This window comes from Chlorocebus sabaeus, chromosome 23, assembly GCF_047675955.1.
Source record: "Chlorocebus sabaeus isolate Y175 chromosome 23, mChlSab1.0.hap1, whole genome shotgun sequence".
Lineage (NCBI taxonomy): Eukaryota > Metazoa > Chordata > Mammalia > Primates > Cercopithecidae > Chlorocebus > Chlorocebus sabaeus.
In genome coordinates this window covers 14,323,728-14,348,893 of record NC_132926.1, presented here as the reverse complement: position 1 = coordinate 14,348,893, position 25,166 = coordinate 14,323,728, and the positions used below count along the sequence as shown (strand labels likewise).

Sequence of the window (25,166 nt, the reverse complement as noted above, 5' to 3'; positions counted from 1 at the left end):
TTGCTAGCGAGGAGCTGCGTTCCTTTGGAGGAGAAGAGGCACTCTGATTTTTAGAATTTTCAGCTTTTCTGCTCTGGTTTCTCCTCATCTTTGTGGTTTTTTCTACCTTTGGTCTTTGATGATGGTGACATACAGATGGGGTTTTGGTGTGGATGTCCTTTCCGTTTGTTAGTTTTCCTTCTAACAGGCAGGACTCTCTGCTGCAGGTCTGTTGGAGTTTGCTGGAGGTCCACTCCAGACCCTGTTTGCCTGGGTATCACCAGTGGAGGCTGCAGAACAGCAAATATTGCAGAGTGGCAAATGTTGCTGCCTGATCTTTCCTCTGGAAGCTTCATCTCAGAGGGGCATCTGGCTATATGAGGTGTCAGTCGGCCTCTACTGGGAGGTGTCTCCCAGTTAGGCTACTCAGGGGTCAGGGACCCACTTGAGGAGGCAGTCTGTCCGTTCTCAGATCTCAAACTCCATGCTGGAAGAACCACTACTCTCTTCAAAGCTGTCAGACAAGGATGTTTAAGTCTGCAGAAGTTTCTGCTGCCTTTTGTTCAGCTATGCCCTGCCCCCAGAGGTGGAGTCTACAGAGTCAGGCTTCCTTGAGCTGCAGTGGGGTCCACACAGTTCGAGCTTCCCAGCCAATTTGTTTACCTACTCAAACCTCAGCAATGGTGTACGCCCCTCCCCTAGCCTTGCTGCTGCCTTCCTGTTTGATCTCAGACTGCTGTGCTCGTAGTGAGCAAGGCTCTGTGGGCATGGGACCCTCTGAACCAGGCTCAGGATATAATCTCCTGGTGTGCCATTTGCTAAGACCATTGGAAAAGCACAGTATTAGGGTGGGAGTGTCCCAATTTTCCAGGTACCATCTGTCATGGCTTCCCTTGGCTAAGAAAGGGAATTCCCCAACCCCTTGAGCTTCCTAGGTGAGGCCTCACCCTACTTCGGTTCACACTCTGTGGGCTGCACCCACTGTCCGACAAGCCCCAGTGAGATGAACCTGGTACCTCAGTTGGAAATGCAGAAATCATCCATCTTCCGTGATGCTCATGCTGGGAGCTGTAGACTGGAGCTGTTCCTATTTGGCTATCTTGGAACTCCAGCGACAAGTCTCCCACTCTTAAGTGTTGGAGGAAGTTCATATCCAAAAGGAGGAAGATTAATTATAAATTAGTAGCAAGGTTTTTTTTCAAAGAATCATGAGTTTTTGCTGAGGATAGAAACAAGAAGTAATACAGGTTTTTTAAAAAAATAATTTCAACTTTCTTTTTAGACTTGGAGGTACATGAGCAAGTTTGTTACCTGGATATGTTGCATGATACTAAAGTTTGGGATGCAAATGGTCCCATCACTCAGGTAGTGAGCATAGCACTCAATGGTTACCCAACAGTGAAAATCTTAATAGTTTTTCAACCCTTGCCCCCTCCCTCTCTGACCTCTCTAGTAGTCCCCAGTGTCTATTGTTCCATCTTTATTTCCGTGAGTACCCAATGCTTAGCTCCCACTGATAAGTGAGAATATGCCATGTTTGGTCTTCTGTTCCTATATTTATTTGCTTAGAATCATGGCCTCCAACTACATCATGTTGCTGAAAAAAATATGATTTCATTCTTTATGACTGCGTAGTATTCCATGGTGTATGTGTACCACTTTTCTTTATCCACCATTGATAGGCACCTAGGTTGATCCCATCTTTACTATTGTGATTAGTGCTGCAATGAACATATGAGTGCATGTGTCTTTTTGGTAAAACAATTTGTTTTCTTTTGGGTACCCAGTAATAGGATTACTGGGTTGAATGGTAGTTCTGTTTTAAGTTACTTGAGAAATTTCCAAACTGTTTTCCACAGTGGCTGAATTAATTCACGTTCCTATCAACAGTGTGTACGTGTTCGCTTTTCTTCACAGCCATGCCAGCATGTTGTTTTTTGACTTTTTAATGATAGCCATTTTGACTTGTGTGAGATGGTATCTTATTGTGGTTTTGATTTACATTTTGATAGAGGTATTTCAGAATGGGTAGTCAGGGAAGCCCTTTCTCAGGTCATGATATTTAGGCAAAGGCAGGATTAATGAAAAGAGATCAAGAGAAAGAATAGGCCAGGCAGAGGGAATGGCTGGTGCAAAGGCCCTGAGACTGGGATGAGCTTGGCATCTTCCGGGAACAGAGAGAAGAGCAGTGTGACTGGAAAACATACAGGCAGAATGGTGTTTAGGGAATTGGGAAGGGCCCGGCTCCCAAAGCCACTTATGGACCAAGTACAGCCAACACCCAGCAAAGCCATCCAGACCTTTCCAGGCACCCTTTTTTCTCTGCCCCAGTGGGATGTCTCCCTGTCCTCAGGCCAGCGTGCTCTGCCCAGGTCTGACCCTAGCACTGCTAAGCTCTTCCTTCCTCCTTATCCGTTCAGTGGCATCGTGAGGGGACTTACAAACCAGGCCAGCCACCAGATATGCTGGCAGCTACAACTAGGTTCTTGGAAAAGATGGATCTGTCCCCCATAATTGTTAAAATTCATGCAAATCCAACTTCAAATCCTTGCTTGGCCACCAACCAAGCTCAATGGCACTGGATCCGTTCGTTAACTTCTCTAGAAACCACTGTTCTCTTCCGAGATGAGACTAGGGTTTTGGGGAGGATGGAATGCAATAACACACATCAGCATTTGCTATTATGCCTGGCATGTAGCAAGTGCTCAGGCAAAAATAGGCTCTTATTTTTTATTATTACCTTTGCTGCTGCTGCAAGAGGACATGTAATGAAAGAATCAAGAATTCTGCCCTTGTAAGATAAATTCTCCCCAGCTGCTGATTTTAGGGAACCCTGTTTGGTTCCTCTCTAGCTTCCATCTGCTTGATTCTTGCCTGTGGAGCCTGGCATGATGAGCTGCTACAGTCTGGTAATGCAGATGCTGTTTCATGTCCGGAAGTTCAGGGGCTGGTTCTCACAGTGGCCCGAGCAGTGGTGCCTGCAGCTGGGCCTGTTGCATTTAGTTAAGTGACTCAGATACTGTAAGTAGGAACTGAGCAGGGAGTCCTGAAAAAGACAGGCAAGGCCACACTCAGGGAAGCCAGCCCCCACTGGAGCACGCTGTCATTCCTCCCCCTTCCCTGAGCACTCAGCCCCTTTGAAGGAGAGCAAAGAAATTGTGCTGAGCTTTAATGAGGAATCAGCCAGGCGCACTTTGCCACAGGCCTGGCTGGAGGCAGAAAGAGATGAACAGGCCCCCATGAGTGAGCGACCCACCGCAGCTAAGTCGTTCCCGCGGTCGCTGGATGAGACCAGAGACCCTGTGGTCATGTGGCTTCAAGCAGCCCTAGCTCACACGTGCGGCTCCCCTGCATCCCACCAACTGCTGAGCGTGCCCTGCCATCTGAGATAGAATCAACATCAGACGTCGTCAGGAGGCCGGTGATGCTGCCAGCGCAGAGCGAGGGGAGTGGCAGGCTTCCCCGGGAAATGTCAGCATTTATTGCTTTTCCCATTCGCGTTGACCCTCAGCAAGAAAACGTTCCAAATAGCGATGAAGTCATCCCCCCTTTTTGGGGGGTCCTGGACCCAGTAATAACATCGTCCCGAAGGGCAATGAGTCTGTCTTTAACCTTGCCCTCTCTGGCAGGTGTGTATCAGTGTGGTTTCTAGAAGAATCTCTGGGCTGCCCGCTCCCTGCCTGTGGCCGCCTTCCCTTCTGGGAAAGTAACAGCCCCCGCTCCACGGTCCAGGCTCTGCTGCTCTCCTCCCGCTCCTCTGGAAACCCACTAAGTTATCTTAATTACCATTCCTCCTCGGTCTCTGCCAAGAAGTGGGGAGATTTATAATTGGATCAGTCAAATATTTGCTGTGGTTTATTTCTTTGCCTCTCGAGCTCTCGTAAAAGTTGCATTTTCATGCCACTTTGGGGTATGACTGATGACTCAAAGGCACAGCCCTCACATTGCATGCCAAAGTGGGTTATTTTTCAGAGACCAGGGAAAAGGAGAGAACTGGGCGGGGAGAGGTGGTGTTTACTTTGGGTTATTGTGCTATCACCCTCTGGGTGGCTGCAAGAGACACAAGCAGCTTAGGGAGACAAACTTCCTCCCGCAGCCAGCCCGTGCACAGACACATCCTTCTATTGGGATTTGGTCATGTGCCTCCTAAACCCCTTCCAGAGTTTCTGCAGACCTAATGGGTAGGACGTGCTACAGAGTAACCTCTTTAGTCAACCAGGCACAGTTTGGTCCCCCAAGCATCCCCATGTCCCAGATTGATCACAATGAGGTCCTAGAACAGAGGAGCCAGATGTTCCCAATACTAAGCCTGAGTTATCAATTCCCAGTGTTGAGGGATGAAAAGGAAACTCTGGCCAGGGCCTGAGCTTTTGGAAAATGCCCTCCTTCTAGTGACAGTCAGTCTGCCAAGCAAGCTGGCCAGGCTGTAGCCTAGGAATCCTAGAGAGCAGAGGCTCCCCTACACCAGATGGCCTTCTTGCAAACCAGCTTCTCACTTGCTCCCAGGCTCCCTATCCTGGAAGGCAGTCTCCATGGCTGGCTCAGTTTATCCTCCCCCTGCATTTCTAGCCTCCAGCCCTTGCCCAAATTATAGCAGCAGTGAGTGATGCTGTGTGATGCTGCTTGACACATGTTAATCTATGTATAGTGACTCTATGTACACTCTACTCTAGAGCACTTTGAGATAGAAAGGAGGAACAAGAGGTATAAACAGGGAAACTCCTGGGAAATTGTGATAAACAAACACCCTACACATAATAGAGTGGAATTTTACCAACAGAAGATGCTGCCGCCTTTTCCTGGGCGATCCTGTCCTGTTGTCCTGTAAGAAATTATCTTGACCAGGCACGGTGGCTCATGCCTATAGTTCCAGCACTTTGGGAGGCCAAGGCAGGCAGATCACAAAGTCAGGAGTTCGAGACCAGCCTGGCCAACATAGTGAAATCCTGTCTCTACTAAAGATACAACACATTACCCGGGTGTGGTAGCAGGTGCCTGTAATCCTGGCTACTCAGGAGTCTGAGACAGGAAAATTACTTGAACCCAAGAGGTGGAGGTTGCAGTGAGCCAAGATCAAGCCATTGCATTCCAGCCTGGGCAACAGGGCAAGACTCCAAAAAAAAAAAAGGAAGGGAGGGAGGGAGGGAGGAAGGAAAGAAAAGAAAGGAAGGGAAGGAAGGGAAGGAAGGGAAGGAAGGGAAGAAAGAAAGAAAGAGAGAGAGAGAGAGAGAGAGAGAGAGAGAGAAAGGAAGAAAGGAAGAAAGGAAGAAAGGAAGAAAGGAAGAAAGGAAGAAAGGAAGAAGGAAAGAAGGAAGGAAGGAAGGAAGGAAGGAAGGAAGGAAGGAAGGAAGGAAGGAAGGAAGGAAGGAAGGAAGGAAAGAAGGAAAGAAGGAAAGAAAGAAAGAAAGAAAGAAAGAAAGAAAGAAAGAAAGAAAGAAAGAAAGAAAGAAAGAAAGAAAGAAAGAAAGAAAGAAAGAGAGAAAAAAGAGAGAAAGAGAGAGAAAATGATCTTGAGGATCATTTGGCCTGTCCTGGGAAGGAAGAAGGGCAGTAGTTCTGAAGTCCTCACTCCTCACCACTCTACCCTGCAGATGAAACCCCTATCTTCCTGGAGTTTATGTTCTTCTGAGTAGAAAGACAACACACATAAAAATAAATTATATCATTTTAGGGGGTAATAAGTGCTTTGAAGATAATAAAGCACAATAAAGGGCTACAGGATTGAGACACATCAAACACCATATCATATCAGAGTCAATATCTTCTCCAAGAGCCCCTGGCTAGCCAATTCTTCCTTAAATGAAAACTGCCCTCTGTGCTTCTGTAGGGGGGACTCTGAGGAGCCAGCCAAAACAGATGTCTTCTCTTTCCCCTGAAAAATGCCTGTTCTTAGAGTAATTTACTGGGCTGGATGGTGAGCACTGCCACTAGTCCTAAGCCATTTCCGTGTCCCTTGGCTGGTCAGGCGGTTCGGCAAGAGATGACTAATGCCCAAATTAGTAATGAGCAATGGCCCCACACAAGTAATCACCTTCAGCCAAACTCTTCCTCATGGGGGTGATTACTTGGACCTGAAATGAAGTAGATCCTTCTCACCTCGGCACCAAGGAAGTTACAGCCATTCCTCTGGCTGACAGCAATTTGTAGACGTGGGTCTTTGCAGTTGGACATTTTTGAGGTTGCTAAGGAACAAATGCTTTGGTTAGAAAGGTCTCCAAAAGCAGCATCAGTTTGTCATATCACTTTAAATCATTTATTTTATCCCACAAAGACAGCTGGGACCAATGGGATATGGGGTAGAGAGAAGCTAAACACACTCATATCTTGAGAAATGGAGAAAATTTCAACTTCTAAGCAGTGGCCATTGCCAGCGCCCCACGTGTGAAACTAGAACCACGCACTGCTCGTCATGATCATTATGATTTGCAAGTAGGTGACTCATAGTCCCTAGGTACTTAATAAAATGGTTATTATCTTCCTGGCCCTGCCCTAAGCATTATCTCATGTCATCCTTATAACCTCCCTGAATGTTAGGTGTGATTAATTCCCTGGTATGAAAACCAAGAAGAAGGTAAAAGTAGATGTGCCCAACATCAAAGAATAGTAAGTGACAGAGTCAGAATTCAAACCCAGGTGTGTCTGATGGCAAAGCCTTTGTGTTTAAGATTATAGAGTCTTTTGTTTTCAGTGATCACATTTCAGGTGGAAAAACTGGCGATTCTGACGACGGGAAAGGCACATTAGGAGATTCCTGGAGTTTCATTCTATGAAGTTCGTAAAAGGGGTTATAGTTGATGTCTGTAACCCATAAAAACCTTTTTATGGAAGGGAAAGTGGAGAGATTGCTTAATCCTACAGTGGTAGTTTTCATTGGCTAAAACCTACACTTTGAATGTTCTCTGGAAGTCAGCATGCAAGTGACTTTTCTATGCAGTGATTTTGCAAGAGCTCACAAGATTAGTCCAGTTCTACTGGGGTTTTATCGATTTTCTTGTCAACAAGTAAGAAACACTGGTGTCCTCTTTGCCTTCTCCTTCATCCTCTCTGTCCAGCCCACGGTCAAGCCCTGTCACCTCTTCCTTAGAAATGTTCCTCCAAAGTTGTCCCCCTCTTCTCATTCACTGTCCTAATCAAACCCTTTTTTACCTCACCCCTGGGTTTCTGCAATCACTTCCTAATTGGTCCTCCTGCTTTCAGTTTTTCACCCTTTAGAATATCTCATATCCTTCCTACACACTAATTCTTCAAAACATCCCTTTCATCACATCAGTCACTGCTCAAGAGACTTCAATGGCTCCCACTTGCCTGCTACAGCATTTCACCTATTATTTAGAACAGGCCTCTCTTGGGTCCCGTTTGACCTCCCCATCCCCTTATTCTGGTAGCCTTAGTTGACCACTCTGTCTCTCATTAATCACTTCCAATTCTGAACCTGGTTTCCACTGAAGCAAAGTTAAACTTTAATTGCTGGTTTATCCAAGGCCAGGCACTATAAGGGCATGAACATAAACACCAAGCCAATCTATGTCTGAATTCTTGCTTGGCCACTTAGGAGCTGCGTGACTTCGGAAAAGTTGCTTGACTTCTCTGAGCCTCAGCTTTCTTATCTGTAAAATATGGATGTAAATAGTACCAAGATAGGTACCAAATCAGGGTTTCTTCAAGAACTGAATAAAATGATGATAATGATCATGAATGGCTAACATGTATTTTGTGTTTGCTGGGTGCCAGGCACTGTTCTAAATATTATCTGAATCCTCACAACAACCCCGTAACATAGATACTCTTATTTGCAGTTTTGCCAATGGGGAAACTGAGGCACAGACAGGAGAAGCTAGTAAGCACCTCATTCAGGATTCTCTCAGGCTCCATAGCCCTCATCATGGCCATTCTGCTATGCCATTTCTCCCAGTAAATGATCAATAAAATGGTAGCTGGTAACATGGGTTCATAATTCTTTATCTGAAACTCTCAGGGAACCAATTACATTTTGGAATTCATAATTTGGAGGATTATGGAAAAGTTATACTTTGCATATCCTCTGTGTTATATAATACAGAGGGGGACTGGAGCAACAGCGTGTACTACTCCCTCCACCACACACACGCGCGCACACACACACACACACAACACACACACAAACAAAAGAAAAACTTTGGGTTAAAGCTCTTTGGATTTCAGGACAGCAGATAAGAGATTGTGACCCAGAGTAATAAAAGTATTAATAGTAGCGATCATCATGAAGCATAATAAATAATGACTGTTATTGTTACACGTTTTGCGGCTCTTGTTTTCCTGAATAAGTTGATAGCAAAATGTGCTACAAAAAAGGTCTTTCTCCATTAACAAATGGGTCGGAGGGGAAGGTGCCACGTATGGGACCACCTCTGCACCTTGTCTCATACATGGTACTCTCTCTTCCTTTCCCAGTATGACTTCATGGAACGTCTGGACGGGAAGGAGAAGTGGAGTGTGGTTGAGTCTCCCAGGGAACGCCGGAGCATACAGACCTTGGTTCAGAACGAAGCCGTGTTTGTGCAGTACCTGGATGTGGGCCTGTGGCATCTGGCCTTCTACAATGATGGAAAAGACAAAGAGATGGTTTCCTTCAACACTGTTGTCCTAGGTAGGTGTGGGATCTCTGAGATGGTACACCATGAAGGGAAGATGGAAATGTTCTGGGCTTCTCTGCAGAAAACACATCTTCTAAGGTAGTTTCTAGTACAGATGACAACCAACAAGGATCCTTTGTTTAGGCCTTATAGTGTCACACACCTGAAACTAGCTCTGATTAAATGGAAATGCTGCTTAAACCATGAAAGAGCCACTAAGGATGAAATTGAGGTTAAGAGTTTAGGTCAGACTGCCTGGGTTGAGTCCTGACCACACAACCTAAGCAAATCACTTGACTTTGATAAGCCTCAGTTTCCTCATAGTAAAATAGAACTAACATGAATGCCCACCTCATAGGGCCATTGTGGGGATTAAATAGAATAAATATATAAATCTCTAAGCATATAGTAGAGAAACTACTGGCAATTCACTCCAGCTCGGAATTTTTCTTAAAAATTAAGGGAACCTCAAAATATTAATAAAAAGTGATTTTTTAAAAACCTTAAATCAGATAAATTATATAGACATTTAAAAATCATGTTTTCATTCTTAAGTAGGTAAATCTCAAAGTGTTTTAATTAAGTACTTATCATTTTGGCATAGGGTAGCCCTGCCTTCTATTAGCTGCCAAGGGAAAAGCGAAGTTTCAACCAAAATGTCCTTATACGTGCAATACAAAGCTCTAAAAACGGTCATTCGCTTGAGGAAGGTTTCATAAAGTTTTTCTACAACAAACCCTAAGTATGTTAACGAGCAAAGAAGCTGCAGATATTTTCATTAAAGTTACATTATTGGGATTTTTAATCTTCCTCCTGACAATAATAATTGATCCTGGGTAGAACCTCTGTGAATCAGGGGAGATTAATAGACCTATTTCACAGAAGAATAAATTGAGATTCAGAAAGCTGAATCTCTCAAAGACGCAGGCTGTGGAAACAGTGGAAATGGCATGGGCTTCTAGGTCTTGTCCACCGCCTTTGTACAACACCATGTGTCCCAACAACTTTTAGCTGTAGATCTCAAGATTCACTGGGGAAGCCCACACAGGGTGGCTTCTTAAAGAAAGACTTGGTAGCTCCAGCATTAAATCCAAGATTTGCTTCCCCACATGTTAACTGGGCAATTCACTTCTCTCTCTGAGCCTCAGTTTCATCGTCTGTGAAAAGGTAATGACCACATGCAGAAGTAGTGGGTGATGTGAGTATCATGACAAATAAAACGTGTGTGGCAGGAGTTGGTGGTCACTAAAGGACATCCGATTTTTTTTTCTTTAGGAATACATCTAGTATCGCTGTTTTTCTGTTGATTACATTTTAAGAACTTTTCTATTGGCCCCATGGATTTTCCTGAGGGGCTCCCTGATTCTTCAAAGAGCTATGTAATCCATCCTGAAATTCAGGTGGCAATTCTTCATCAGTGGCCACACTTCAGAATGGTGTGAAATCACATCGAGTTTTGGTACTGACCATGGGATTCACATCAATCCTTATTCCCTCTGCTAAGCAAAGGCTGACCCTGTCAAGACTGGCCAAATGCTCCAAAGCAGGAGTTGGCTCCACTGTAGCCCATGGGCTGAATCTGGCCCACTGCCTGTTTTTTTGAATAAAGTTTTATTGGAGCACAGCCCCATACATCTGTTTACATATTGTCTATGGCAGCTTTCCCACTGTCATGGCAGAGTTGAGTCATTGCAGCAGAGACCATATGGCCCACAAAGCCTAAATCGTTACTCTCTGTCCCTTTACAGACAAAGTTTGCCAGCCCCTACTCTAAAGTCATGTCATAAACTTTGTATAATGAAAGTCAGTGGAGAAGCGTTCCACAAAGGGAAAATACCCAGAATTAGGTTAGGTACCAATGGGGAAGAAAAGTAATAGGGTAGAGACTAGCTCACAAAAGGAAAAAACTAGAAACAAATTTGGAACCAGCTTGAGATGTTGAGATTTTTTTAAATCTTTAGTTTAAGAACATGATGAGAAATGACTTCCTTTGTGTCGCTTTGTGTTTAAACTCAAGAGGCTTGACACATACGTGACAGCACACACCCTGCACAGCAGCTGGCTCAGCTGGGGTCTACAAGAATTCAGAGAAGTGGTTCATAACAACAAGAACAGCTATGCATTTATAGAGCGTCAACAGTGTGCTAGCCCCGGTATTATGCCTTCGTGTCTCTTGCTTCCTCAACCCATGGAGTAGCCACATGAGGTAGCACTATCACAATTCTCTGCATTTTCCAACTGAGGAAGCCAAGGCTGAACGCAGTTAGAAAACTTGCCCAAGGTCACACACAGCCAGGAAAAGGTGAAATCAGGATTCATACTTTCCAGAGCCTGTGCTCTTAACCACTGGATTTCTTTGTATTCTAGCCATCTAAATCCTTTTCCCTCTAAACTTAGCACATTTTCTGGGGTTCAGATTATTTCCCAACAGCTTCTGTCCTCCTTCTCCTTTATTCACATGGACACAGGCATTGTGGTAGTGAAATTCCCTTCCCACAGGCCATCATCCACCCTGGCCTGTTGGAACTGGGAATAGCAATTCTCCCAAGAGGATTTCTCTTGTCTGGACCGTATCTCAAAGAGAAAGTCAAAGGTAATCGGCCTAATAGTTGGGCAGACATCTTGATGGAGCAATGATAGTAATTGGCCTGAAGTGCAGGGAAAAGAACAGTGTTTTATTTGATTCAGAGGTTCTCCCCCACATAACTATCATCAGAACGTTCTCCATCAAGAGCAGCCAGGAGTGCTGTAAACCCCCGTGATGTGAAACAGAAGGAAAATGTTAGACAGGTGTCAACCAGCGATCACACTAAATATACCTTTGACTTGGGGAAGTCTTTTGATGTGTTTTGGAGAGAAGCAGCCTGCTTTCAGAAATAAGTTTCTTCTCAAGACAACAGAACGGCTTTCTGGAAGCACGATGCTAGCCTCCACTTGGGTAAAATCCCATTTCCTGGGCTTGATCTCACTTCCGGAGGCCACGTCTTCCTCAAGAAAATGTAAACAAAAAGGAAAACTGATAATATCTTAAAAATATTTAACTGAGTGTTGGAGAAAGGGGATTGTGAGTTCCTTTTTATTTGAGCTTTGCCACATCATTGTTTCTCCCTCAGAAACTATCAAAATACTTTCAATATGAGTTGCTGGGAAAGTTAAATGAAAAATACTGTTTATGACAATTACTGTTTATTTAGGATTCTCCTCCCCCACATGCAGACACACAGACACACACACAGACACACATACACACACATGCAGAGACACACACACACATAGACATACACAGACACACACACAGACACACAGACACACGCACAGACACACAGACACACACACACAGTCACAGACACCCAGACACACATACACACACACAGACATACACACACACACAGACACACAGACACACACACAGACACACATACACACACATGCAGAGACACACACACACATAGACATACACAGACACACACACAGACACACAGACACACGCACAGACACACAGACACACATACACACACACAGACATACACACACACACAGACACACATACACACACACAGACACACACACACATAGTCATACACAGACACACATACACGCACATACAGACACACACATACACACATACACACACACAGACACTCACACAGACACAGACACACAGACACACACACACAGACACACAGATACACACACACAGACATACACAGACACACACACATAGACATACACAGACACACACAAAAAACATACACAGACACACACATAGACATAGACATACACACAGACACACACACACATAGACACACATACACACAAACACACATACAAATACACACACAGACATACACAGACACACACACATAGACATAGACATACACACAGACACACAAACACATAGACATACACAGACACACACACAGAAATACACGTACGTAGACATATGCATGCACACAGACACACACACACATAGACATACACAGACAGACATACACACATACACGCACATACACACAGACACACACATACACACAGACACACACAGACATACACAGACACACACACGTAGACATACACAGACACACAGGCACACACACATAGAAACATACACACATAGACACACACATACGCACAGACACACACAGAAATACACAGACACACAGACACACACATAGACATACACAGACACACACACACACATAGACATACACACACAGAAACACACACACACATAGACATACACACACACACACATAGACATACACAGACACACACACATAGATATACACAGACACACATGCAGACATACACAGACACACATAGACATACACAGATACACACACACATAGACAGACATACACACACACACATACACACAGACACACACAGACAGACATACACAGATACACAGACACACACACAGACACACACACACATAGACATACACAGATACACAGACACACACACATAGACATACACAGACACACAGACACACACACATAGACATACACACACATAGACATAGACATACACACAAACACACATATCGACATAGACACATAGAGACACACACACATAGACTTAGGCACACACAGAGACACACACAGACACACACATATGCATAGACACACACACATAGACATACACAGATACACACACACGCACATAGACATACACATACACACAGACACACACACACACAGACACACAGACATACACATACACACAGACACACACATAGACATAGACACACAGACACAGACACACAGACATACACATACACACAGACACACACACACATAGACATGCACAGACACACATATACACAGTCATACACAGACACACACACACATAGCCATACACAGACACACATACACAGTCATACACAGACACACACATACATAGACATCACACACAGACGCACACACATAGACATACACACACACACATAGACATAGACACACACAGACACACATACAGACATACACAGACACACAGACACATACATAGACATAGACATACACTTACACACAGACACACACAGACACACAAACACACATAGACATAGACACACAGAGACACACATACACATAGACATACACAGACACATAGACACATAGACATACACAGACGCACACACACAGACATACACAGACACACACACATATACACATATACAGACACACAGACATAGACATAGACACACACACATATACACATATACAGACACACAGACATAGACATAGACACACACACAGACACACACAGGCATAGACACCCAGACACACACATAGACATACACATACACACAGACATACACATACACACACACATAGACATACACAGACACACAGACACACATACATACACACAGACACAGACACACACACACACATAGTCATACACAGACACACAGACATGCACATACACACAGACACGCACATACACACATACACACACACAGACACACATAGACACACACACACAGACACACAGACACACACACATAGACATACACTTACACACAGACACACACATAGACACACAAACACACATATACACACAGAGACACACACACATAGACACACAACACATAGACACACACACATAGACATACACAGACACACACAAAAACATACACAGACACACACATAGACATAGACATACACACAGACACACACACACAGACACACATACACACAAACACACATACACACACACAGACATACACAGACACACACACATAGACAGACATACACACAGACACACAAACACATAGACATACACAGACACACACACATAGACATACACAGACACACACACATAGACATACACAGACACACATGCAGAGACATAGACACACACACAGAAATACACGTACATAGACATACACATGCACACAGACACACACACACATAGACATACACAGACACACAGACATACACATGCAGACACACATACATGCACACACACACAGACACACACATACACACAGACACACACACACAGACATACACAGACACACACACGTAGACATACACAGACACACAGGCACACACACATAGAAACATACACACAAAGACACACACATACGCACAGACACACACATAGAAATACACAGACACACACACATAGACATACACAGACACACACACACAGACATACACAGACACACAGAAACACACACACACATAGACATACGCAGACACACAGAAACACACACACATAGACATACACAGACACACACACATAGATATACATAGACACACATGCAGACATACACAGACACACAGAGACATACACAGATACACACACACATAGACAGACATACACACACACACACAGACACACACACACAGACATACACAGATACACAGACACACAGACACACACACACATAGACATACACAGATACACACACACATAGACATACACAGATACACACACACATAGACAGACATACACACACACACACAGACACACACAGACATACACAGATACACAGACACACACACAGACACACACACACATAGACATACACAGATACACAGACACATACACATAGACATACACAGACACACAGACACACACACACACATACACAGACACAGACACACAGACATACACATACACACAGACACACACACATAGACATAGACACACAGACACAGACACACACACACAGACATACACATACACACAGACACACACACACATAGACATGCACAGACACACATATACATAGTCATACACAGACACACACATACATAGACATACACACACACATAGACATACACAGACACACATACACAGTCATACACAGACACACACACACATAGACATACACACACAGATGCACACACATAGACATAGACACATACACACATAGACATAGACACACACAGACACACACACAGACATACACAGACACACAGACACATACATAGACATAGACATACACTTACACACAGACACACACACAGACACACAAACACACATAGACATAGACACACACACAGACACACAGACACATAGACATACACAGACACATAGACACATAGACATACACAGACACACACACACAGACATACACAGACACACACACATATACACATACACAGACACAGACATAGACATAGACACACACACAGACACACACACACATAGGCATAGACACCCACACACATAGACATACACATACACACAGACATACACATACACACACACATAGACATACACAGACACACAGACACACACACACAGACATACACAGACACACAGACACACACACACACAGACATACACAGACACACACACACACACATAATCACACTTGGACAACTTTTTACCAAGGACCTCTTGTATACCAAGCATTGAAAATACCTCAATGAACAGTTCAGATCGAGAGCTTGGTGAGAGAAGATAGATATATATAAGAATTACAAGAGCAAAGAGGAAGTGGTACAAAGCCCAGATCGAGGAAAGTGAGGAAGACATCCAGGAGCTGAGACACAATGAAAAATACCTCAAGTGAAACCCTCCAGCCAAGCAAAGAAACTGTGCAAAGATCTCAGGCCTTTTCCATGGGATTGTGGTGGCAAAGAGCTCTCTGGACCTTTGCTGCTTGACTGCCAAAGACGTAAGTTTTGAGAACAGGGAGCCTTGACCTCAGGAATGTCAATTTCCACCAAACCATCCCCAGACCCAGATGCTCAGTGAGAAACAATCTCTACTTCACCGTAGGAAGGACTTCAAAAAATGCAAGCTGGAGAATGATGTTCCTCTGTTTAAATGTTTCATTTATACCCAGAAGTTCCAGAATAGAACCCAAGTCATCCACATGGCCTATAGCAGGGGTCCTCAACCCTAGGGCCACAGATCAGTATTCACCATAATGTCGAATCAGTGGAAGCCCCGAGCTTGTTTTCCTGCAACTAGATGATCCCATCTGGGGGTCATGGGAGACAGTGATAGATCATCAGGCATTAGATTCTCATAAGGAGCATGCAACCCAGATCCCTCGCATGCACAGGTCACAATGAGGTCTGTGGCCCATTAGGAACTAGGCCACAGAGCAAGAGGGGAGCAGTGGGCGAGCAAGTGAAGCTTTATCTTTATTGCTTGCATTAGCGCCTGAGCTCCGCCCCCTGTCAGATCAGCAGCGGCATTAGATTATCATATGAGGGCAAACCCTATTGTGAACTGTGCATGCAAGGGATCTAAGTTGTGTGCTCCTTATGAGAATCTAAAGCCTGATGATATGTCACTGTCTCCCATCACCCCTAGATGGGACCATGTAGTTGCAGAAAAACAAGCTCAGGGCTCCCATTGATTCGACATTATCGTGAGTTGTATAGTTATTTCATTATATATTACAATGTAATAATAATAGAAATAAAATACACAATAAATGTATGTGCTTGAATCATGCCGAAACCATCCCCAAGCCCCAGTCTGTAGAAAAATTGTCTTCCATGGAACCAGTCCCTGGTGGCAAAAAGGTTGGAGACTGCTGGCCTACATGTCCCTGGATGATCCGTCTCCCTGTCTGGATCTCTCCAAACTCAACTAATGTCACACTCTCCCTTGTTTGCTACCCTGCATCCATATTGGATTCAGTTCCTCTCTTTCTCACCCGAGAGCCTTTGCATAAGCTGTTCCTCTGACCTGGAATACCCTTCCCTCAGCTCTTTGCTTGCTGGTTTCAGCTCATCCTTCAGAGTCACCTGCATAGAGTAGAGAGGCCCTCCCTGAACACTCTCTTTAGGTAGCTTCCTCCTGTTACTCTCTCTCAGTATCCTATTCTCTTCAAAGCACTTATTGTAATTTTTACTTATTCAATTTGCTTGATTTTTTTTTGGCTTGTATTCTCTATTATTGTGCAAAGTTTTATGAGGGCTTTGCATATGAGGAGACTATGTCTGTCATTTTCACTGTGGTATCTCCAATGCCTTTTTATATAGTGCCTTGCATAATGTAAGTGCTCAGTTAGTAGACTGAATCATATGTAAGAATGTGACAGATCTGAGACCTTACCCTAGTTGCAAGCTAACACGTTAGCCTGACACAGTTTCATGGATGCCATCAGAAGACATGAGACTCGTGGATCAGAGATAAGGGACTTTATTACTCAGAGCAATGCAATATCCAGAGTGTCAGCATATGTTCTGGTTCCCCAAGCCCCAGTTCCCTCAGAGTAACTCCTCAGGGCTTCCTTCAGGTCGGGTGATGCCAGTACATATCGTGGGTTGCATTGCAGAAGAAAAACCCTGAGCTTACTGAACCCGAGTCTCTTAGAATAGCCAGTAAGCGTGCTTATTCTTTGTTCCAGAGGGAGACATTGTCTTTACTATACTGGGTAATAAGTAAACCTGCCCTTTACTCAGAAGAGAGACACTATTGCTGTCTCCCAAGGCTGTTCCCAATACAGACAGCCTTGAAAAGATAGTTCAGAACTAAGGCAGTCAATGCCTGTGCTCTCAAGACATTCAGAAACATGAGAGACCCAGGGAGAATGGTCTCCCAGCACCCTGTGAAATTACGGATTTGCTGATCCACAAAAGCACCTAACGCTTTTTGAATGAGGATGAATAAATGAAACAAATAAGTAGCCACCTGGATGCTTCTCAGCCGACATTTACACAGCCAACCTCAAGGAGTTTCAGTCTGAAATGTTAATTATTGTTACACATTAAGGAAACTGGCTTGATGGGGTCTATAGTCTTTTGTCTGATTTTGAAAAAGCAAATATACTCATTGAGTTTTCCTCAGACTGCCAGAAACCAACTACAGTGTAGTTCTGGAAGATGAGGGCTGAGAAAGGAAACACTGTAGGAAGAAAACAAAATGGTATGATTCGGAGTTTCAATCCAGAGTAGGAGTAAATGGGAAATCAGGTTTAAAGGAAACACATCCTTTATCACTCTCAGGTAACTCCATTAGGAACAATTAGACTTCACAGCCTTTCATACTATGTCACCAGGTCAGAGTCCCCAACTCTCCAAGGGTGATATAACATCACATTTTGGGAATAGTGGCTTATACTTTCCTTTTCATCATCTTAGTAATTTGGAACCTGAAAGTCTAAATGTATTTTGTTTAAGGACAAAAATTAGGATGATGGGGTAATAATTTTTAAAGAATGTGACTATTGAATGACCCTGTCTGACAGCTTTGAAGAGAGCGGTGGATCTCCCAGCACAGAGGCTGAGATCTGAGAATGGACAGACTGCCGGCTCAAGTGGATCCCTGACCCCTGAGTAGCCTAACTGGGAGACATCCCCCACTAGGTGCAAACCGACACTTCACACCTCACATGGCGGGGTACGCCCCTGAGACAAAGCTTCCAGAGCAAGAATCTGACAGCAGTACTCGCTCTTCAGCAATATTCTATCTTCTGCAGCCTCTGCCACTAATACCCAGGAAAACAGGGTCTGGAGTGGTCCTCGAGCAAACTCCAACAGACCTACAACTGAGGGTGCTGACTGTTAGAAAGAAAACTAACAAACAGAAAGGACACCCACACCAAAACCCCATCAGTACGTCACCAGCATCAAAGACCAAAGGCAGATAAAACCACAAAGATGGGGAAAAAGCAGGGCAGAAAAGCTGCAAATTCAAAAAATCAGAGCACATCTCCCCCTCAAAAGGAACACAGCTCATCACCAGCAACGGATCAAAGCTGGACAGAGAATGACTTTGACAAGTTGAGAGAAGGCTTCAGTCGATCAAACTTCTCAGAGCTAAAGAAGGAACTATGTACCCAGTGCAAAGAAACTAAAAATCTTGAAAAAAGAATGGAAGAATGGATAACTAGAATAATCAATGCAGAGAAGGCCATAAATGAACTGACAGAGATAAAAACCATGACATGAGAAATATGTGACAAATGCACAAGCTTCAGTAACTGACTCGATCAACTGGAAAAAAGAGTATCAATGATTAAAGATCAGATGAATGAAATGAAGTGAGAAGAGAAGTCTAGAGAAAAAAGAGGAAAAAGAAATGAACAAAGTCTTCAAGAAATATGGGATTATGTGAAAAGAGCAAATCTATGTCTGATTGGTGTGCCTGAAAGTGAGGAGGAAAATGGAACCAAGTTGGAAAACACTCTTCAGGATATCATCTAGGAGAACTTCCCCAACCTAGTAAGGCAGACGAGCATTCAAATTCAGGAAATACAAAGAACGCCACAAAGATACTCCTCGAAAAGAGCAACTCCAAGACACATAATTGTCAGATTCACCAAAGTTGAAATGAAGGAAAAAATGTTAAGGGCAGCCAGAGAGAAAGGTCAGGTTACCCACAAAGAGAAGCCCATCAGACTAACAGCAGGTCTCTTGGCAGAAACTCTCCAAGCCAGAAGAGAGTGGGGGCCAATATTCAACATTCTTAAAGAAAAGAATTTTCAACCCAGAATTTCATATCCAGCCAAATTAAGTTTCATAAGTGAAGGAGAAATAAAATCCTTTATAGACAAGCAAATGCTTAGAGATTTTGTCACAAGAGACCCTGAAGGAAGCACTAAACATGAAAAGGAACAACCGGTACCAGCCATTGCAAAAACATGCCAAAATGTAAAGACCATCAATGCTAGGAAGAAACTGCATCAACCAATGAGCAAAATAACCAGCTAACATCATAATGACAGGATCAAGTTCACACATAACAATATTAACCTTAAAGATAAATGGACTAAATGGTCCAATTAAAAGACACAGACTGGCAAATTGGATAAAGAGTCAAAACCCATCAGTTTGCTGTATTCAGGAGACCCATCTCACATGCAGAGACACACGTAGGCTCAAAATATAGGGATGGAGAAAGATCTACCAAGCAAATGGAGAACAAAAAAAAAGCGGGGGTTGCAATCCTAGTCTCTCATAAAACAGACTTTAAACCATCAAAGATCAAAAGAGACAAAGAAGGCCATTATATAATGGTAAAGGGATCAATTCAACAGGAAGAGCTAACTGTCTTAAATATATATGCACCCAATACAGGAGCACCCAGATTCATAAAGCAAGTCCTTAGAGACCTACAAAGAGACTTAGACTCCCATACAATAATAATGGGAGATTTCAACACCACACTGTCAACATTAGATAGATCGAGACAGAAAGTTAACAAGGATATCCAAGAATTGAACTCAACTCTGCACCAAGCAGACCTTATAGACATCTACAGAACTCTCCACCCCACATCAACAGAATATACATCCTTCTCAGCACCACATCACACTTATTCCAAAATTGACCACATAGTTGGAATAAAGCACTCCTCAGCAACTGTAAAAGAACAGAAATTGTAACAAACTGTCTCTCAGACCACGGTGCAATCAAACTAGAACTCAGGACTAAGAAACTCAATCAAAACTGCTCAACTACATGGAAACTGAATAACCTGCTCCTGAATGACTACTGGGTACATAACGAAATGAAGGCAGAAATAAAGATGTTCTTTGAAACCAATGAGAACAAAGATACAACATACCAGAATCTCTGGGACACATTTAAAGCAGTGTGTAGAGGGAAATGTATAGCACTAAATGCCCACAAGAGAAAGCTGGAAAGATCTAAAATTGACACCCTAACATCACAATTAAAAGAACTAGAGAAGCAAGAGTAAACACATTCAAAAGCTAGCAGAAGGCAAGAAATAACTTAGATCAGAGCAGAACTGAAGGAGATAGAGACACAAAAAACCCTCCAAAAAATCAATGAATCCAGGAGCTGGTTTTTGGAAAAGATCAACAAAATTGATAGACTGCTAGCAAGACTAATAAAGAAGAAAAGAGAGAAGAATCAAATAGACACAATAAAAAATGATAAAGGGGATATCACCACCAACCCCACAGAAATACAAACTACCATCAGAGAATACTATAAACACCTCTACACAAATAAACTAGAAAACGTAGAAGAAATGGATAATTTCCTGGACACTTACAGTCTCCCAAGACTAAACCAGGAAGAAGTTGAATCCCTGAATAGACCAATAGCAGGCTCTGAAATTGAGGCAATAATTAATAGCCTACCTACCAAAAAAAGTCCAGGACCAGATGGATTCACAGTCGAATTCTACCGGAGGTACAAGGAGGAGCTGGTACCATTCCTTCTGAAACTATTCCAATGAATAGAAAAAGAAGGAATCCTCCCTAACTCATTTTATGAGGCCAACATCATCCTGATACCAAAGCCTGGCAGACACACAACAAAAAAAGAGAATTTTAGACCGATATCCCTGATGAACATTGATGCAAAAATCCTCAATAAAATACTGGTAAACCGAATCCAGCAGCACATCAAAAAGTTTATCCACCATGATCAAATGGGTTTCATCCCTGGGATGCAAGTCTTGTTCAACATATGCAAATCAATAAACGTAATCCAGCATGTAAACAGAACCAGTGACAAAACCACATGATTATCTCAATAGATGCAGAAAAGGCCTTTGACAAAATTCAACAGCCCTTCATGCTAAAAACTCTCAATAAATTCGGTATTGATGGAACGTATCTCAAAATATTAAGAGCTATTTATGACAAACCCACAGCCAATATCATACTGAATGGGCAAAAACTGGGAGCATTCCCTTTGAAAATTGGCACAAGACAGGGATGCCCTCTCTCACCACTCCTATTCAACATAGTGTTGGAAGCTCTGGCTAGGGCAATCAGGCAAGAAAAAGAAATAAAGCGAATTCAGTTAGGAAAAGAAGAAGTCAAATTGTCCCTGTTTGCAGATGACATTATTGTATATTTAGAAAACCCCATCATCTCAGCCCAAAATCTCCTTAAGCTGATAAGCAACTTCAGCAAAGTCTCAGGATACAAAATCAATGTGCAAAAATCACAAGCATTCTTATACACAAGTAACAGACAAACAGAGAGCCAAATCATGAATAAAATTCCATTCACAATTGCTTCAAAGATAATAAAATACCTAGGAATCCAACTTACAAGGGATGTAAAGGACCTCTTCAAGGAGAACTACAAACCACTGCTCAGTGAAATAAAAGAGGACACAAACAAATGGAAGAACATACCATGCTCATGGATAGGAACAATCAACATCGTGAAAATGGCCATACTGCCCAAGGTAATTTATAGATTCACTGCCATCCCCATCAAGCTACCAATGACTTTCCTCACAGAATTGAAAAAAACTGCTTTAAAGTTCATATGGAACCAAAAAAGACCGCACATTGCCAAGACAATCCTAAGTCAAAAGAACAAAGCTGGAGGCATCACGCTACCTGACTTTAAACTATACTACAAGACTACAGTAACCAAAACAGCATGGTACTGGTACCAAAACAGAGATATAGACCAATGGAACAGAACAGAGCCCTCAGAAATAATACCACACATCTACAGCCATCTGATCTTTGCCAAACCTGAGAAAAGCAAGAAATGGGGAAAGAATTCCCCGTATAATAAATAGTGCTGGGAGAATTGGCTAGCCATAAGTAGAAAGCTGAAACTGGATCCTTTCCTTACTCCTTATATGAAAATTAATTCAAGATGGATTAGAGACTTAAATGTTAGACCTAAAACCATAAAAACCCTAGAAGAAAACCTAGGTAATACCATTCAGGACATAGGCATGGGCAAGGACTTCATGTCTAAAATACCAAAAGCAACAGCAACAAAAGCCAGAATTGACAAATGGGATCTAATTAAACTAAAGAGCTTCTGCACAGCAAAAGAAACTACCATCAGAGTAAACAGGCAACCTACAGAATGGGAGAAAATTTTTGCAATCTTCTCATCTGACAAAGAACTAATATCCAGAACCTACAAAGAACTCAAACAAATTTATGAGAAAAAAACAACCCCATCAAAAAGTGGGCAAAGGATATGAACAGACATTTCTCAAAAGAAGACATGCATACAGCCAACAGGCACATGAAAATATGCTCATCATCACTGGCCATCAGAGAAATGCAAATCAGAACCACAACAAGATGCCATCTCACACCAGTTAGAATGGCAATCATTAAAAAGTCAGGAAACAACAGGTGCTGGAGAGGATGTGGAGAACTAGGAACACTTTTACACTGTTGGTGGGATTGTAAACTGATTCAACCATTGTGGAAAACAGTATGGCGATTCCTCAAGGATCTAGAACTAGAAATACCATATGACCCAGCCATCCGATTACTGGGTATATACCCAAAGGATTATAAATCATGCTGCTATAAAGACACATGCACACGTATGTTTATCGAGGCACTATTCACAATAGCAAAGACTTGGAATCAACCCAAATGTCCATCAGTGACAGACTGGATTAAGAAAATGTGACACATATACACCATGGAATACTATGTAGCCATAAAAAAGGATGAGTTCGTGTCCTTTGTAGGGACATGGATGCAGCTGGAAACCATCATTCTCAGCAAACTGTCGCAAGAACAGAAAACCAAACACCACATGTTCTCTCTCATAGGTGGGAATTGAACAATGAGATCACTTGGACTCTGGAAGGAGAACATCACACACTGGCACCTATTATGGGGAGGGGGAGGGGGAGGGATGGCATTGGGAGTTATACCTGATGTAAATGATGAGTTGATGGGTGCTGACGAGTTGATGGGTGCAGCACACCAACATGGCACAAGTATACATATGTAACAAACCTGCACGTTGTGTACATGTACCCTAGAACTTAAGGTATAATAGAAAAAAAGAATATGACTATTTCTGTGCAGACCCAAATCAACATTAAAAAGTTCCAAAATCATTCCTTTGAAGGTATTACTTGCGAGTACACATAGAAGGGTAAATCACAAGATAAGACGGTGATGCAGGTTAGAGCCAAATGTGAACTAATTCATTTTCAGGAAAAATAACATCCTCAAAAGCTAAGCATAAAAAGACGTTTGTATAACCCCAAACCTCATACTTAAAGAATTCCAAAATCATGCCGAATTTAAGCAGTCTTATACATTTGGGTTTTTCTTTTATTAGAATTCCTTAAAGCAAGGAATGTTTTTACTCGACAAATCTGAGGTTAGCACTAACTGCTCCTATTTTGAAAAATCACTCTCTATACCTAAGGCTAAAAACTGACACCCTGCCTATCAGACCAAATCTTAAATGGCTAGGACAATGAAGGTTGGGGCGGGGGTCTTGCGGGTACAGTGTTTACAAACTTGTCAACATTCAAACACAGGAGCTTTCATAGTTTTTAAACCCAGACTGATAGTTTATTCTTTCTATTGTTTTGTTTTGTGTGTTTGTTTTGTTTTTGAAATTGAGTCTCGCTCTGTCACCCAGCCTGGAGTGCAGTGGCGCGATCTCAGCTCACTGCAACCTCTGCCTCTTGGGTTCAAGCTATTTTCCTGCCTCAGCCTCCCAAGTAGCTGGGATTACAGGAGTGCACCACCACATCCAGCTAATTGTGTGTGTGTGTGTGTGTGTGTGTGTGTGTGTGTGTGTGTGTGTGTGTTTAGTAGTGATGGGGTTTTACCACGTTGGCCAGGCTGGTCTTGGACTCCTAACCTCATGTGATCCACTTGCCTCAGCCTCCCAAAGTGCTGGGATTACAGCTGTGAGCCACTGTGATGGAT

The 25,166-nt window shown here is 43.0% G+C and overlaps 1 protein-coding gene across 11 annotated transcripts in view; it reads left to right on the top strand.

Annotated features, from left to right (window-relative positions):
* The window catches only part of TENM2 (teneurin transmembrane protein 2), a 702,758-nt gene that overhangs the window by 514,642 nt on the left and 162,950 nt on the right, over positions 1-25,166 (top strand). For all 11 annotated transcript variants that reach the window (XM_038009398.2, XM_038009393.2, XM_073010537.1 and 8 more), the window contains one exon: positions 8,410-8,605. In XM_038009398.2, the coding sequence (XP_037865326.2) occupies positions 8,410-8,605 (196 nt within the window). The remainder of the gene's footprint in view (positions 1-8,409; positions 8,606-25,166) is intronic.